Here is an 11094-nt window from a genome sequence, read left to right as displayed (position 1 = left end):
GGATGTCATGATCTTGATTTTTTGAATGCTGAGTTTTAAGCCCGCTTTTTTACTCTCTTCTTTCACCCTCAAAAGGCTCTTTAAGTCCTCTTTGCTTTCTGCAAAGTGATATCATCTGCATGTCTGAGATTGCTGATATTTCTCCCGGCAATCGTGATTCCCTCTTGATTCATCCAGCCCGGCATTTCACATGATGTACTCTGCATATAAATTAAATAAGCAGGCTGACAATATACAGCATTGACATAATCCTTTCTCAATTTAGAACCATCCATTGTTCCATGTCTGGTTCTAACTGTTGCTTCTTCTCCAGCATACAGGTGTCTCAGGAAGCAGGTAAGGTGGTCTGGTATTCCCATCTCTTTAAGAATTTTCCATAGTTTGTTGTGATCCACACAGTCAAAGACTTTAGTGCAGTCAATGAAGCAGATGTTTTTCTGGAATTCCCTTGTTTTTTCTATGATCCAATGGATGTTGGTAATTTGATCTGGGCTTCCTCTGCCTTTTCTAAATCCAGCTTGTACATCTGGAAGTTCTCAGTTCATGTACTGTTGAAGCTTAGCTTGGAGAATTTTGAGCATTACTTTGCTAGAGTGTGAGATGAGTGCAATTGTGCCATAGTTTGAACATTTTTTGGCATTGCCCTTCTTTGGGATTGATATGAAAACTGAAATTTTCCAGTCCAGGGGCCACTGCTGAGTTTTCCAAATTTGCTGGCATATTGAGTGCAGCACTTTAACGGAATCATCTTTTAAGATTTGAAATAGCTCAGCTGGAGTTTCATCACCTACACTAGCTTTGTTCGTAGTAATGCTTCCTAAGGCCCACTTGACTTCGCACTCCAGAATGTCTGGCTCTAGATGAGTGATCACACCATTGTGACTATACGGGTCATTAAGACCTTTCTTGTACAGTTCTTCTGTGTATTCTTGCCACCTCTTCTTAATCTCTTCTGATTCTGTTAGGTCCTTGCCTTTTCTGTCCTTTATTGTGCCCATTTTTGCATGAAATGTTCCTTTGGTATCTCTAACTTTCTTTTATTTTCTAATTTTCCTGAAGAGATCGCTAGTCTTTCCCATTCTATTTTCCTCTGTTTCTTTGCATTGTTCACTTTAGAAGGCTTTCTCATTTCTCCTTGCTATTCTCTGGAATTCTGCATTCAGTTAGGTGTATCTTTCCCTTTCTCCTTTGCCTTTAGCTTCCCTTCTTTTCTCAGCTACTTGTCAGGCCTCCTCAGACAACTATTTTGCCTTCTTACATTTCTTTTTCTTGGGGATGGTTTTGACCACCACTTCCTGTACAGAGTTATATACCCCTGCCCATAGTTCTTCAGGTACTCTTGTCTACCAGATCTAACCCCTTGAATCTATTTGTCACCCCCACTGTATAATCATGAGATTTGATTTAGGTCATACCTGAATGGCCTAGTGGTTTTCCGTACCTTCTTCAATTTAAGCCTGAATTTTGCAGTAAGGCGCTCATGATCTGAGTCACAGTCAGATCCAAGTCTTATCTTTCTGACTGTATAGAGGCTGCCCTGTTTAAATGCTCCTCCTTTATTTCTGCAACCCGTTCTTTTCTCTGATTAGCAACTGTTTGAACCTGCCCTTTGGAATTCAGGGAAGGTCAAGGAGGCTGAAGGAAGCCTATTTCCTACAAACAAGAAATGGGGCACACAGAGAGGATTTTTACCCAGAAGCCTCACAAGGTCCCGCTGGGTTTCATTAGCAGACCAGCAAATATACAAACTGAATTTTAAAATACAGAATACAGGTACATGTGAAGAATTCATTTAGATACATGAGCAATGAATACCAGTGGTTGCCTCCGGGGAAACTGGGAGCTTCAAGTGGCAGGAAGACTTCGTCATCCTTTGGTAATGTGTGCAAACTTACTATTTTTGCCTATGAATAATGTACCTATTATTTTGAAAGATTCCTACAGCACCTCCATGTGGCCCTCAGGGTGAAGTCCAAAAGCTCTCTTGGGTTCATCAGGCTGATGCTGGCTTCTGCCCTGCCTTTCATCAGCTGTCCAGCCTCCAACCCCCAGCATTCAGTGTTCCAGCCACATCGACCTGCTTCCATTTCCCTTTGGCAACTGCCCAGGGTGCTCTCAGGTCGCCTCCCAACTCAGTCAGTTGAGACTCAATCCACCTCTGCATCAACCCTTCCATCCCCAATTACTATTACCAGCTTTCTTCTTAAGACACCCAAAGTGCCACAGCACCTTCTACCCCCACCCTTCAATAAGCACCCTCCGAATGGCATCATCTCTTCCCTGGCTAGCCAGTGGCCTTCTCACTGAATCCCTTGAGCCTAGAGCAGGAGTTGAGGCTCAATACACATCTGATAAATGTCAGCCCTCAGACATGAGGGCCTCTTTGCTGACAAAGGTCCATATAGTCAAAGGTATTGTTTCCAGTAGTCATGTATGGATGTTGAGTGTTGGGTCACAAAGAAGGCTGAGTGCCAGAGAATTGATGCTTTCGAACTGTGGTGCTGGAGAAGACTTTTGAGAATCCCTTGAAGAGCAAGGAGATCCAACCAGTCAATCCCAAAGAAAACCAACCCTGAATATTCACTGGAAGGATGGATGCTGAAGCTCCAATCCTTTGGCCACCTGATGTGAAGAGCTGATTCATTGGAAAAGACCCTGACGCTAGGAAAGATTGAAGGCATGAGAAGGGGGCAACAAAGGATGAGAATGGTCAGATGGCATCAGCAACTCAATGGACATGAGTTTGAGCAATCTCCAGGAGTTGCTAATGGACAGGGAAGCCTGGTGTGCTGCAGTCCATGGGGTCACAGTCGGACACGACTGAGCAACAATAACAGACATGAGCCCCTCTTGGTTAAGCTCTTAGCAGCTTTCTTGTTCAGATGACAGGGGTAAGCTGTTAGGGATAGATGCCCAGAACAATTTCTCCTATTGGTGTACCCACAAAATGTTTAAGAAGGGTCAGTGATTCTCAATGTAATTGAGGAAAAGAATCAATCAGCTGGGGTTTATTACAATCCCAGACTTCTTGGCCTATCCCTTAATTCCCAACTCTGGAGGTCTGGTGCAGGGTCCAAGAAGCTGTATTTTCCAGAAATACCCCATAAGTGGTCCAAGAACCACGCTCTCAGAGACCAATCCATCTATTCATGAGTCTTTACTAAGCGGCTATGATATGCCAGGTCAAGAATAATCTTCTTTGTAGGGACAGAGAAAGAATAAGAAAAGTCTGTGCCCTTGTGGAGTTTACTTTTTAGTGAGTGTAGAAAATATCAGGTACACAAGTAACTGTAGACAGCCAGTGACAGGTGTTGTAAAGAAAATAAAGCAAGTAGGCAGAGGACACGGAATGAGCTTGGGTGGCAGGGAGGGGCTCTGAGGTCACTGAGGAGCGACAGGAAGGAGCCAGCTAGTAAACGAGTATCCAGATGGATCATCATTTTTCCCTCAACCTCTCCCCTCAACCCAGGCCCTGCTCCAAGAGTATCTCCAAGGAAACCAACTCCAGAACAGTGACATCCCCTCCTTTATTATCAAGGCCTTCAGAGCCAGGACAGAGGAGATTGCAATGGGGATCTTGACGGCCCCTTTTCTCCCAGCCACGGTACCCACAGGCTTCCTCCAGCCAGAGGCAGAGGTCTGAATCCCTGCCTCTTGGGAATCCTGGCCCCTATCCCACCTCCCTTACTCAAATCCCTAAGATCTCAGGCCAAGCCACATCCCAGGGCTGAGCCAGGAGGTGTGACAATGCTCAGTCCTCAGCCAGCTCTCTTGGGGCCCCCGAAGCACTGCCCGTGTGGGTGGGGCCTTCTGAGCATCCTTCCTGATTTGAAGTCCAGGTCCTTGGCGATTACGGGGGTGGGAGGACTGGTCCCCAGGATTACGGAGAACGTCATATCACCAAAGAGGATGCCCACCCCCCGTTCCCAGCAGTTTGGATGACACAATTGGAAAGATGTGAGCCTGGGCCCTCCTCCTAGGAAGAGACTGGGGAGCCTCGTGGCACAGTGAGACTCCCAGGGCAGGTGGGCAGCCAGGGGCTGGAGGTTCCAGGGTCACTTCCTCTTGGCCCGATCTGCCGCGTCCAGGGCAGCCATGTTGCGGGCAGCTGTGATCAGGTGGATGACGCTGATGAGAGACTTGAGCAGGGCGATAGGGGCAGTGATCCAGAGGCCCATTCGGAAAAGACCCACCGAGCCAACTGTGGGAAGGGATCAAGGGTGATCCAGAGAAAATAGGATGCAGGTGAGGCAGGGTCTTGTCTCCCCGGGCAGGCCAGACCCCCTCCCCTCCTCCTGCCCAGCCCCTCATCTCCTACCTAAAGGTCCCTCGGAGAAATTAAACAGGTAGAGAAGGCAGTAGAAGAGCTCGTTTCCAGCACACAGGGTGAAGAGAGCAGGCTAAACAAACGGCAAAAAGGCTGCTTGAGCAGGAGGGCAGGGCAGTGGCTCCCATCCTCCAACTAAGGGCCAGGGGACCAGGAACTGGGAAAGAGGGGTGCAGGGTGGTGTGGAGAAGATGTGGGGACAGGGCAGATCAGTCTGCCCAAGGCTCCTCACCCTCCCCTTCAGCTTGGAGCCATGGGCAGCACTCACCATAAGGATACGCACAAACAGGAAGATATTCTTACCCGGCAATGCTTCTCACTCTCCTTGTCCTACCTGGAGGTACTAACACCATCCAGCCCACCCAGGAGGAAGACTACACTCCTGATTATGGCCTAAGGCCTTTAGAGAACTGGTTCTGCAGACCTCTCTGGCTTCTTCCTCCTTCCCTCACCCCTCAAGCCACTCAGTTCCTCCCTCCTGTGCACACCTGCTGCCTGAGCAGTTCCCACATACCCTCCCTACCAATCCTGCCCTGGGCCCAGGGCTGGGGCCAGGACTTGCCCTAAGCAAATAGGGAGGGGCGGCAAAGGCTCACTCTGGAGGTGTAGTAGATGCGAAGCACGGGGTTTCCAGACAGGTCAATCATCTTGTGACTTTCACTGCCTCGGACCACAGAACTTGGGGAGAAAGTAGAGGGGAAATCCATGAGCATGCATCACCAGGAATGCCCACCGAATCCTCAACGCAACCCCCATTACATAAGTACTGGGACTGCCTCTGCTGAACAGAGTGGGGACTGGGGCACAGCTGAGGACCATTGGGCCCAAAGTCACAGTCTAGATGGGTAGCTGAAGGAAGCCAAATCAGGATTCAAAAGCCCCATCCCCTTTCCGAAGAGATGTTATCTCTTTGGAATCCTCAAAAGAGTTTTAAAGATTACTGAGCCAACTGCAAAATAGGATGCTGAGTCAGAGAAGATCTGCCAGACTCCCTTAAGAAAGCACAGCTAAAAAGGAGACCTCCCTAGAAGCCTGAAGATACCCCCCTGAGAAGGTCTCATCCCTCCCCATGTAGCATCTTCTTCCACTGGTCCATATCCCCAGAATTGCATACCTGTGGAGGTGCAGCCAGTGGCTGGCCACGTCCAAGCTCATGCTGAGCTGAAACAGAAGGGTGGCGCGAGGGTACAGCAGGGCCAGGTTGACCAGCAGACACATCGTGGAGCACCGGTCTGTCAGCATGTCCAGCATGGCCCCAAACCGGGTCCCTGAGAAAAATGGTGGAAAGGGGCTGTCAGGGGACAGCGGAGCTGTGACAGGGGCCATATTTGGTGTATCACTCTGATGCAGAGTCTAAGAGTGAAAATGCCCACCATCCACTGGCGGGAGATGAAAGCAGACTGCTCTGGCTGGAGTTGAAAGGCCAAAGGGCAAAGGTCACCATATCATAAAAGGGGGAAGCCTGGTAGCATGGAGACAACATTGTAGAAGGGCGTGAGAAAGCTAGCTAGCTCTATAACTCATCAATCCATAATCAAAGGTCCAGGTCTCAAGACAAGAAGATTTGAAGTCTTAGGAAAGTCTTAGAGGTGGGTCTAAGAACAGATTATAAAAAATGAGGTCAACCCTCCAGAAACTATCTCCCTTCCTTCTCCATCCTCCCTCTAAACATGCCTTCTGGAATGCTGATCGCTTGTGTCTGGCACACAGCAGATGCCCAATAACCTGTTGAATGGCTTTTTATTCAGAAAAGCCTCTAGCACTGCCATTGCCATGCCCAGTCGCGCTCGTTTTCAACAGGGAGCTTCAATCCCTTCTGCTCCAAAACCAGGTCATTCTAGACTGCCTTCTACAGAGACGGGAATAACAGAGCCCTGGGATTCCCGAGTACTCGCCCACCCCGAGGTCCTGAGGCAGCAGGAAAAAGGGGGGAGAGGGTTGTGGGGCTGGCTGGAAGAGATGTCTGTCACCTTGATTAAGGACTCGAGCAGCGTGTCCATCGAAAGCGTCCAGAAGTCCGCTGAGCAGGTAAAAGGAGGAGGCCGTGAGGGGGCAGCAGGGCATGAAGTAGAAAGAAATGATGGCGAAGAGAATCCGAGCATAACCTTGGAATTGAGACAGGGTGAGACAGGGCAGATCTGGGAGCCTGCCCAAGGCCCCTGACCCTCCCGATACGCCCGGAGCCGCAGGTGGCACTCACCGATGAGGTTAGGCACAAACAGGAAGATATTTTCGCTTGCCATCGCGGAGGTCCCCCGGCCGCTCTGGGCCTTAATTGGAGGTGCCAACTCTGTCCCAGCCCCGGTGCAGATTCACTCTCCAGCCCGGCGCATCAGCCACGCCCACTGCGTGCAGGTCCCTGCCGGGTCCCAGACGTTCAAGCTCGCTGCAGGCCGGAGCATGGGCCGACCCAGCTGTGCGCCGGGCGCAGGGGGCGCGCACACCCCGCCCTTCCTATGGGCAGACGCTGGCCTCCGCCTGCCTCGCGGGAGCTCCCGCCTACGGTTGCGGCCCCTGCTTCTCCAGCTGCGCTCGGCTTCCGGAACCTACTTTTCTGCGTTTGTCCTTGCAAAATTAGAGAAAGGAACGAGACTTAAGAAATGGCTGCGTCCCCTTTAAGATCTGCCCGCTTCCTTTTCCTTTTCTTCCCTCCGCCCCTTTCCATCGTTTCGTACCAAAGTACAGAGGGAGGAGAGGGGGCAAAGAATCATCGACGCCGAGATAAGGAAGGAACTTAAAAGGAGAGATCAAAAGAGAACGAGGTCTAGGTAAATGTGTCTACTTTCTTTTCTGCGGAGGATATTACTCCTGGACATAATGGCAAAAAGATCCCGCCATCCAGAGTCTTTGCACCCCCAAAAGGCAAAGTTATTTGGTACAGCCCACATTTTCCCTTCCCCGCCCCCTCTCTCGGCCCTCATTTGCTGTCGAAGGCTCCAAGCAAAGAGATGACGGCCAGAGAGGCTGGAAGGCGGCCTGAGGAGGGGTTGTTTCTCGCCTGCCCCTAGTGGTGGGAGGATTAGGTGCCAAGGTCCACCGTCAGTGATCTTCCCAAGTTTCTCAAGCCACTGGCACTGGGGTCAGTGCCCGCAAGGAGGACCCAGAGAGGGTGGAGAAGCCGGGGAAGCGAATGCGACCAGCTGGGAAAATGCCCTCCCCCATTTGGTTCTAGAATCCTTAATTTCCTGGCAACGGGGCTGTGGAACGTCCTCAGACGCCAAGGTTTTTATAGCAACGGCGCCTTCCCGGGTTCCCCTCTTTCCAGCCTTCTCTCCATCTCCCAAATCCCCCGTCCCCACGGCCCGTAAAAGGGCTCGTTAGACCTCTCCGTCTCCCCTCCTGCCGAGTAGCCCAAGATTTCGACACATCTGCCAGGTTGGGGGCGGCAAGTGGGCTGCCTTGTCTTGGCAAGGGCCTTGGGTGGGAAGCAGGAAAGAGAGGGCCCCTTCTGGGCGAAGTAAGGGGTAGGAGAGGTGGGTGTTATGAGCGTCCCACCTCCTCCCTCCCCTAGGAAGATTTAAAGCAACTATTTCTCTCCCCCCGCCCCTTTTCTTTTTATTTCAGAGAGAGAGCTGACACAGTTCTCCAAGGCCCAGGGGAATGGTGGTGGGTTGGGGTTGGGAGAAGTGAGCTGGTTTTGCAGCCTAACTCGGGCTCCCACTGTCCCCAGGGGAATGTCATCCACTCTTGCCAGGAATGAGGAGAAAAAGGGCAGCCGGCCATCCCAACCCACAGCCCCTGCAACCTCACTGGGCTGCGATCTGGTGAGCACTGGAGAGGGGTTCTTGGGGTGGGGGTGAAGTGAGGTGGCGCGTGCTCAGGCTGAGGACACTGAGCCTGCCAGCCTTCAGACTCTGGCCTCAACCCTAAGCCCAGAGCCCCCAGCCTGGAAACCTCCAGACCTTGCACTTCCATGTGGGAACTCTGAGGCTGAACAACCCCCCCCCCCCCAACTTTCCCTTTTCTAGAAGGTTTCTCGCTCTGAGGAATTCCTGACACAGATCAGCACGGAACTCACTGACGAGGCCTTGTTTGTCGCTGCCTACCACATGAACCCTGTGCCCATCAAGGAAAAACAGACACAAGACCAAGGGACTCAGATGCCCAAACATGGTGACTCCCCACCTGAAGACCCCTGTGTCCAGAGACCCACTCATACCCCCAGTTCCAGTCCCTGAGCCCCCCAACCCACCTGCGGCTGACCTCTCCAGGAGTCTTTCCCCAGCTCCCCCATCTCACAGCAGCCCTGGGACCACACAGCGCCTCCCCACCCCCTAACCCAGTCCCCATACCCCACCCCTGACCACGAATCTCCTTAGCCCCTTCCTCACTAGTCACATCTCTCTCTGGCTATGGGGATAGTACTTTCTCTGACTGGGGCCTCTTATTTCCAGTATTCTTCACCAAGACCCGAGGCACTGATACCTGGTGAGTGAGGCTTCACAGGAGATGCCCCTTTGTCCTGGGAGAAAGATGAGGAGCCTGTAGAGGAGAGAGCCAGGGTATGACAACGTCCCAGCAGGGTAGGGGGATTTTACACCACATAGTCCTGTTCTGTTCTGCTCCAGTCCTTGGCTTGAGTTCTCACCTCTCTCCTTTCCCTTCCGCCATCTGTAGCTCCGACAGAAACCGTACCCGCACAAAGGCACATCTCCTGCCATCCCCTCGTGAGAAGGTATGCGCTGGGTCCAGGGATGACAAGGCCATTCAGAATAACCATACGGTTAGAGTTCACATGATATACCAGTCCCTGTTTTAGGAACTTGGGACGCAAATGAATGACAGTCTCTGCCCTTGAAAAGTTCATAGTTTAGTGTGGGGCCAGGCAAGTAAATGGCCAGTTACAACAAATATGGTTAAGTGCCCATAACAGAAATGGAAACAGTGAGAAGAGCACTTGCTCACAGCCGCAGTTGGGACAGGAAGGAAAAGAATCATGGAGCTTCCTGGAGGAGGTGACACTGAAAGAAAGAAATTTCTAGGGAAAAATGAGGTGGTCGGGGTATTCCAAGTGGTAGGACTTGTATGAACAAAGGCACAGAGGTGAGTCTCAGGAGGATGACCATGGGTATAAGTGTGTATTCCTTTTTGTTGAAATTAATTTATTTTTTGGCTGCACCAAGTCTTAGTTGCAGCATGTGAGATCTAGTTTGCTGACCAGGTGTATTGAACCTGGTCAGGGCCCCCTGAATTAGGAGCACAGAGTCTTAGCCACTGGACCACCAGGGAAGTCCCTCTGTGTGGGTCCTGTAGGGCAGGGGAGGCAGTAGGACCAGAAGCAGTTTTACTGCTGGACTGTGCAGGCATGGTACCCAGGGACTCATCAAGGGACTTTATGTGTGTTTTATTAAGATCCAGAGATGTTTCCTACAGGTGAGGAGTCATTGAAGAGTTTTGAGCAGGGGAAGTTGGCATTTTAGATCCATCACACTGGTGGTCAGTGGAGAGAGTGAACTGGAAAGGGAAAGATGAGAGGCTGGAAGGCCAGTTAGAAATTGGAGACCAAACTAGAGATGAGTAGGTCCTGAATATTCACAGTAATAATAGAGATGAGAGAAAGGGTAGATATGAGTAATAAAGACCAGGAAGAATGAGTTTGGTAATTGATTAAAAATGGTAGAGGAAAAAAGAAGGAATCAGAGGGCTTTTAGTTTTCTGACTTGGGAAACCTAAGTCTGATGATGCCATGCTTCTGCCCAAAACTCTACAGTAGGTCTCCATTTCAGAGTCAAAGCCAAAGGCCTTCAATGGCTTACAAAGTCCTACGTGATCTCTCTGTTCCCCAACCCTATTGTCTGTCTGACCTCATTGCCCATGACTGCTCCCCATTTCCCAGTCTCGCCAGCCTTCTCATTCTTCCTGGGGCATGGCAGGCATGATGCCACCTTTGGACAGATTGTGTTTGAGGGGCCCCTGGGAACTCCAGGTGGAAATACCCTGTAGACAGTTGGAAATGCAGCTTCAAAGCTCACTCGTGAGGTCTGGGCTGGTGCTAGAGATCTCATGTCAGAGAGGGTTGCCAATTAAAGAGTGTGCAGTTGCCCTGGGAGTGGGGTGGAAGGGTTTGTGCAAAGTGAGAAAGACAAGGGCACTGAGGATGGAGCCCTGGAGAATCTCTACAAGAGGTTGGCAGAGAAGAGAGGGGTTAATGAAGAAGGCAGAGAAGGAACTAGCAAATGTTTATTGAGTGTCTATTATGAATGGGCAATGATGGATAGATTTGTGGGTGGATAGATGGATGGAATGGATGGATGAATGGATGGATGGAAAGAGAATGGTGGGTGGATGATAAATGGGTAGGTGGGAAATGGTAGGTGGATAAATGATTGAGGGTAGGGATTGGATGGATAGGTGAAGGATGGAAGAATAAAAAGACATGAGCCTTGGATCCAAAATCAAGACTCGTATTCTTTTCTAGGGAGCTCTCCCTAGCAACTTGACGTCTGGAGGATGATCCCAACTTTGGTGCTGCTCTTGGCCTCTCATGCCCTCCCCCCACTCTGTCTCTCTGCAACATGTCAAAGCTCCTCTTTCACCGCTCATTCAACAGTTCGGTTATGGGGGCGTTCCTGGTCGTGAGCAACATCACCCCTGAAGCCTCCAAAGTGTTCCAGAACCATCACACACCTTGCCACCCTCAACTGGCAAGGACACCCCTAGCAATGAAAAGCTTTAATAAAGAGACAGAGATCCTCCCCTCCTCTCAACCTAGGCAGTGCCGTTGTGTGACTTCTCTGGGGTGATGTGAAAGGAGCACCCCTACCCCT

The 11094-nt window shown here is 50.7% G+C and overlaps 2 protein-coding genes across 2 annotated transcripts; one reads left to right on the top strand and one right to left on the bottom strand.

Annotated features, from left to right (window-relative positions):
* Positions 1 to 3241: 3241 nt before the first annotated feature.
* CDIPT (CDP-diacylglycerol--inositol 3-phosphatidyltransferase) lies at positions 3242 to 7178 on the bottom strand. Its single transcript, XM_040259627.1, has 6 exons — positions 6528 to 7178; positions 6298 to 6432; positions 5442 to 5595; positions 4924 to 5005; positions 4319 to 4400; positions 3242 to 4201 (listed from the first exon to the last, which is right to left on the bottom strand). The coding sequence occupies exons 1-6, from the start codon at positions 6568 to 6570 to the stop codon at positions 4056 to 4058; spliced, it is 642 nt and encodes a 213-aa protein (XP_040115561.1). The 5' UTR covers positions 6571 to 7178; the 3' UTR covers positions 3242 to 4055.
* A 390-nt stretch (positions 7179 to 7568) lies between these two features.
* Positions 7569 to 11037, top strand: LOC120877417 (putative protein T-ENOL). Its single transcript, XM_040259722.1, has 6 exons — positions 7569 to 7702; positions 7998 to 8091; positions 8296 to 8440; positions 8722 to 8755; positions 8945 to 9002; positions 10746 to 11037. Exons 2-6 carry the CDS (start codon positions 8002 to 8004, stop codon positions 10779 to 10781), a joined length of 363 nt encoding a protein of 120 aa, XP_040115656.1. The 5' UTR covers positions 7569 to 7702; positions 7998 to 8001; the 3' UTR covers positions 10782 to 11037.
* Positions 11038 to 11094: the final 57 nt, after the last annotated feature.

This window comes from Oryx dammah, unplaced genomic scaffold (genome assembly GCF_014754425.2).
Source record: "Oryx dammah isolate SB20612 unplaced genomic scaffold, SCBI_Odam_1.1 HiC_scaffold_2, whole genome shotgun sequence".
NCBI classification, from domain to species: domain Eukaryota; kingdom Metazoa; phylum Chordata; class Mammalia; order Artiodactyla; family Bovidae; genus Oryx; species Oryx dammah.
This window is presented reverse-complemented; position numbering and strand designations above follow the sequence as displayed.

What these genes read in the sequence shown, in the direction of transcription:
- CDIPT (XM_040259627.1), bottom strand. Translation starts at nt 6,570, where the DNA reads ATGGCAAGCGAAAATATCTTCCTGTTTGTGCCTAACCTCATCG. An exon ending in TGCTCGAGTCCTTAATCAAG is followed by an intron (nt 5,596 to 6,297) that starts GTGACAGACATC and finishes CATTTTTCTCAG; the next exon opens with GGACCCGGTTTGGGGCCATG. An exon ending in TTTCTCCGAGGGACCTTTAG is followed by an intron (nt 4,202 to 4,318) that starts GTAGGAGATGAG and finishes CCCTTCCCACAG; the next exon opens with TTGGCTCGGTGGGTCTTTTC.
- LOC120877417 (XM_040259722.1), top strand. Translation starts at nt 8,002, where the DNA reads ATGTCATCCACTCTTGCCAGGAATGAGGAGAAAAAGGGCAGCCGGCCA. An exon ending in GACTCAGATGCCCAAACATG is followed by an intron (nt 8,441 to 8,721) that starts GTGACTCCCCAC and finishes TCTTATTTCCAG; the next exon opens with TATTCTTCACCAAGACCCGA. An exon ending in ACCCGAGGCACTGATACCTG is followed by an intron (nt 8,756 to 8,944) that starts GTGAGTGAGGCT and finishes CGCCATCTGTAG; the next exon opens with CTCCGACAGAAACCGTACCC.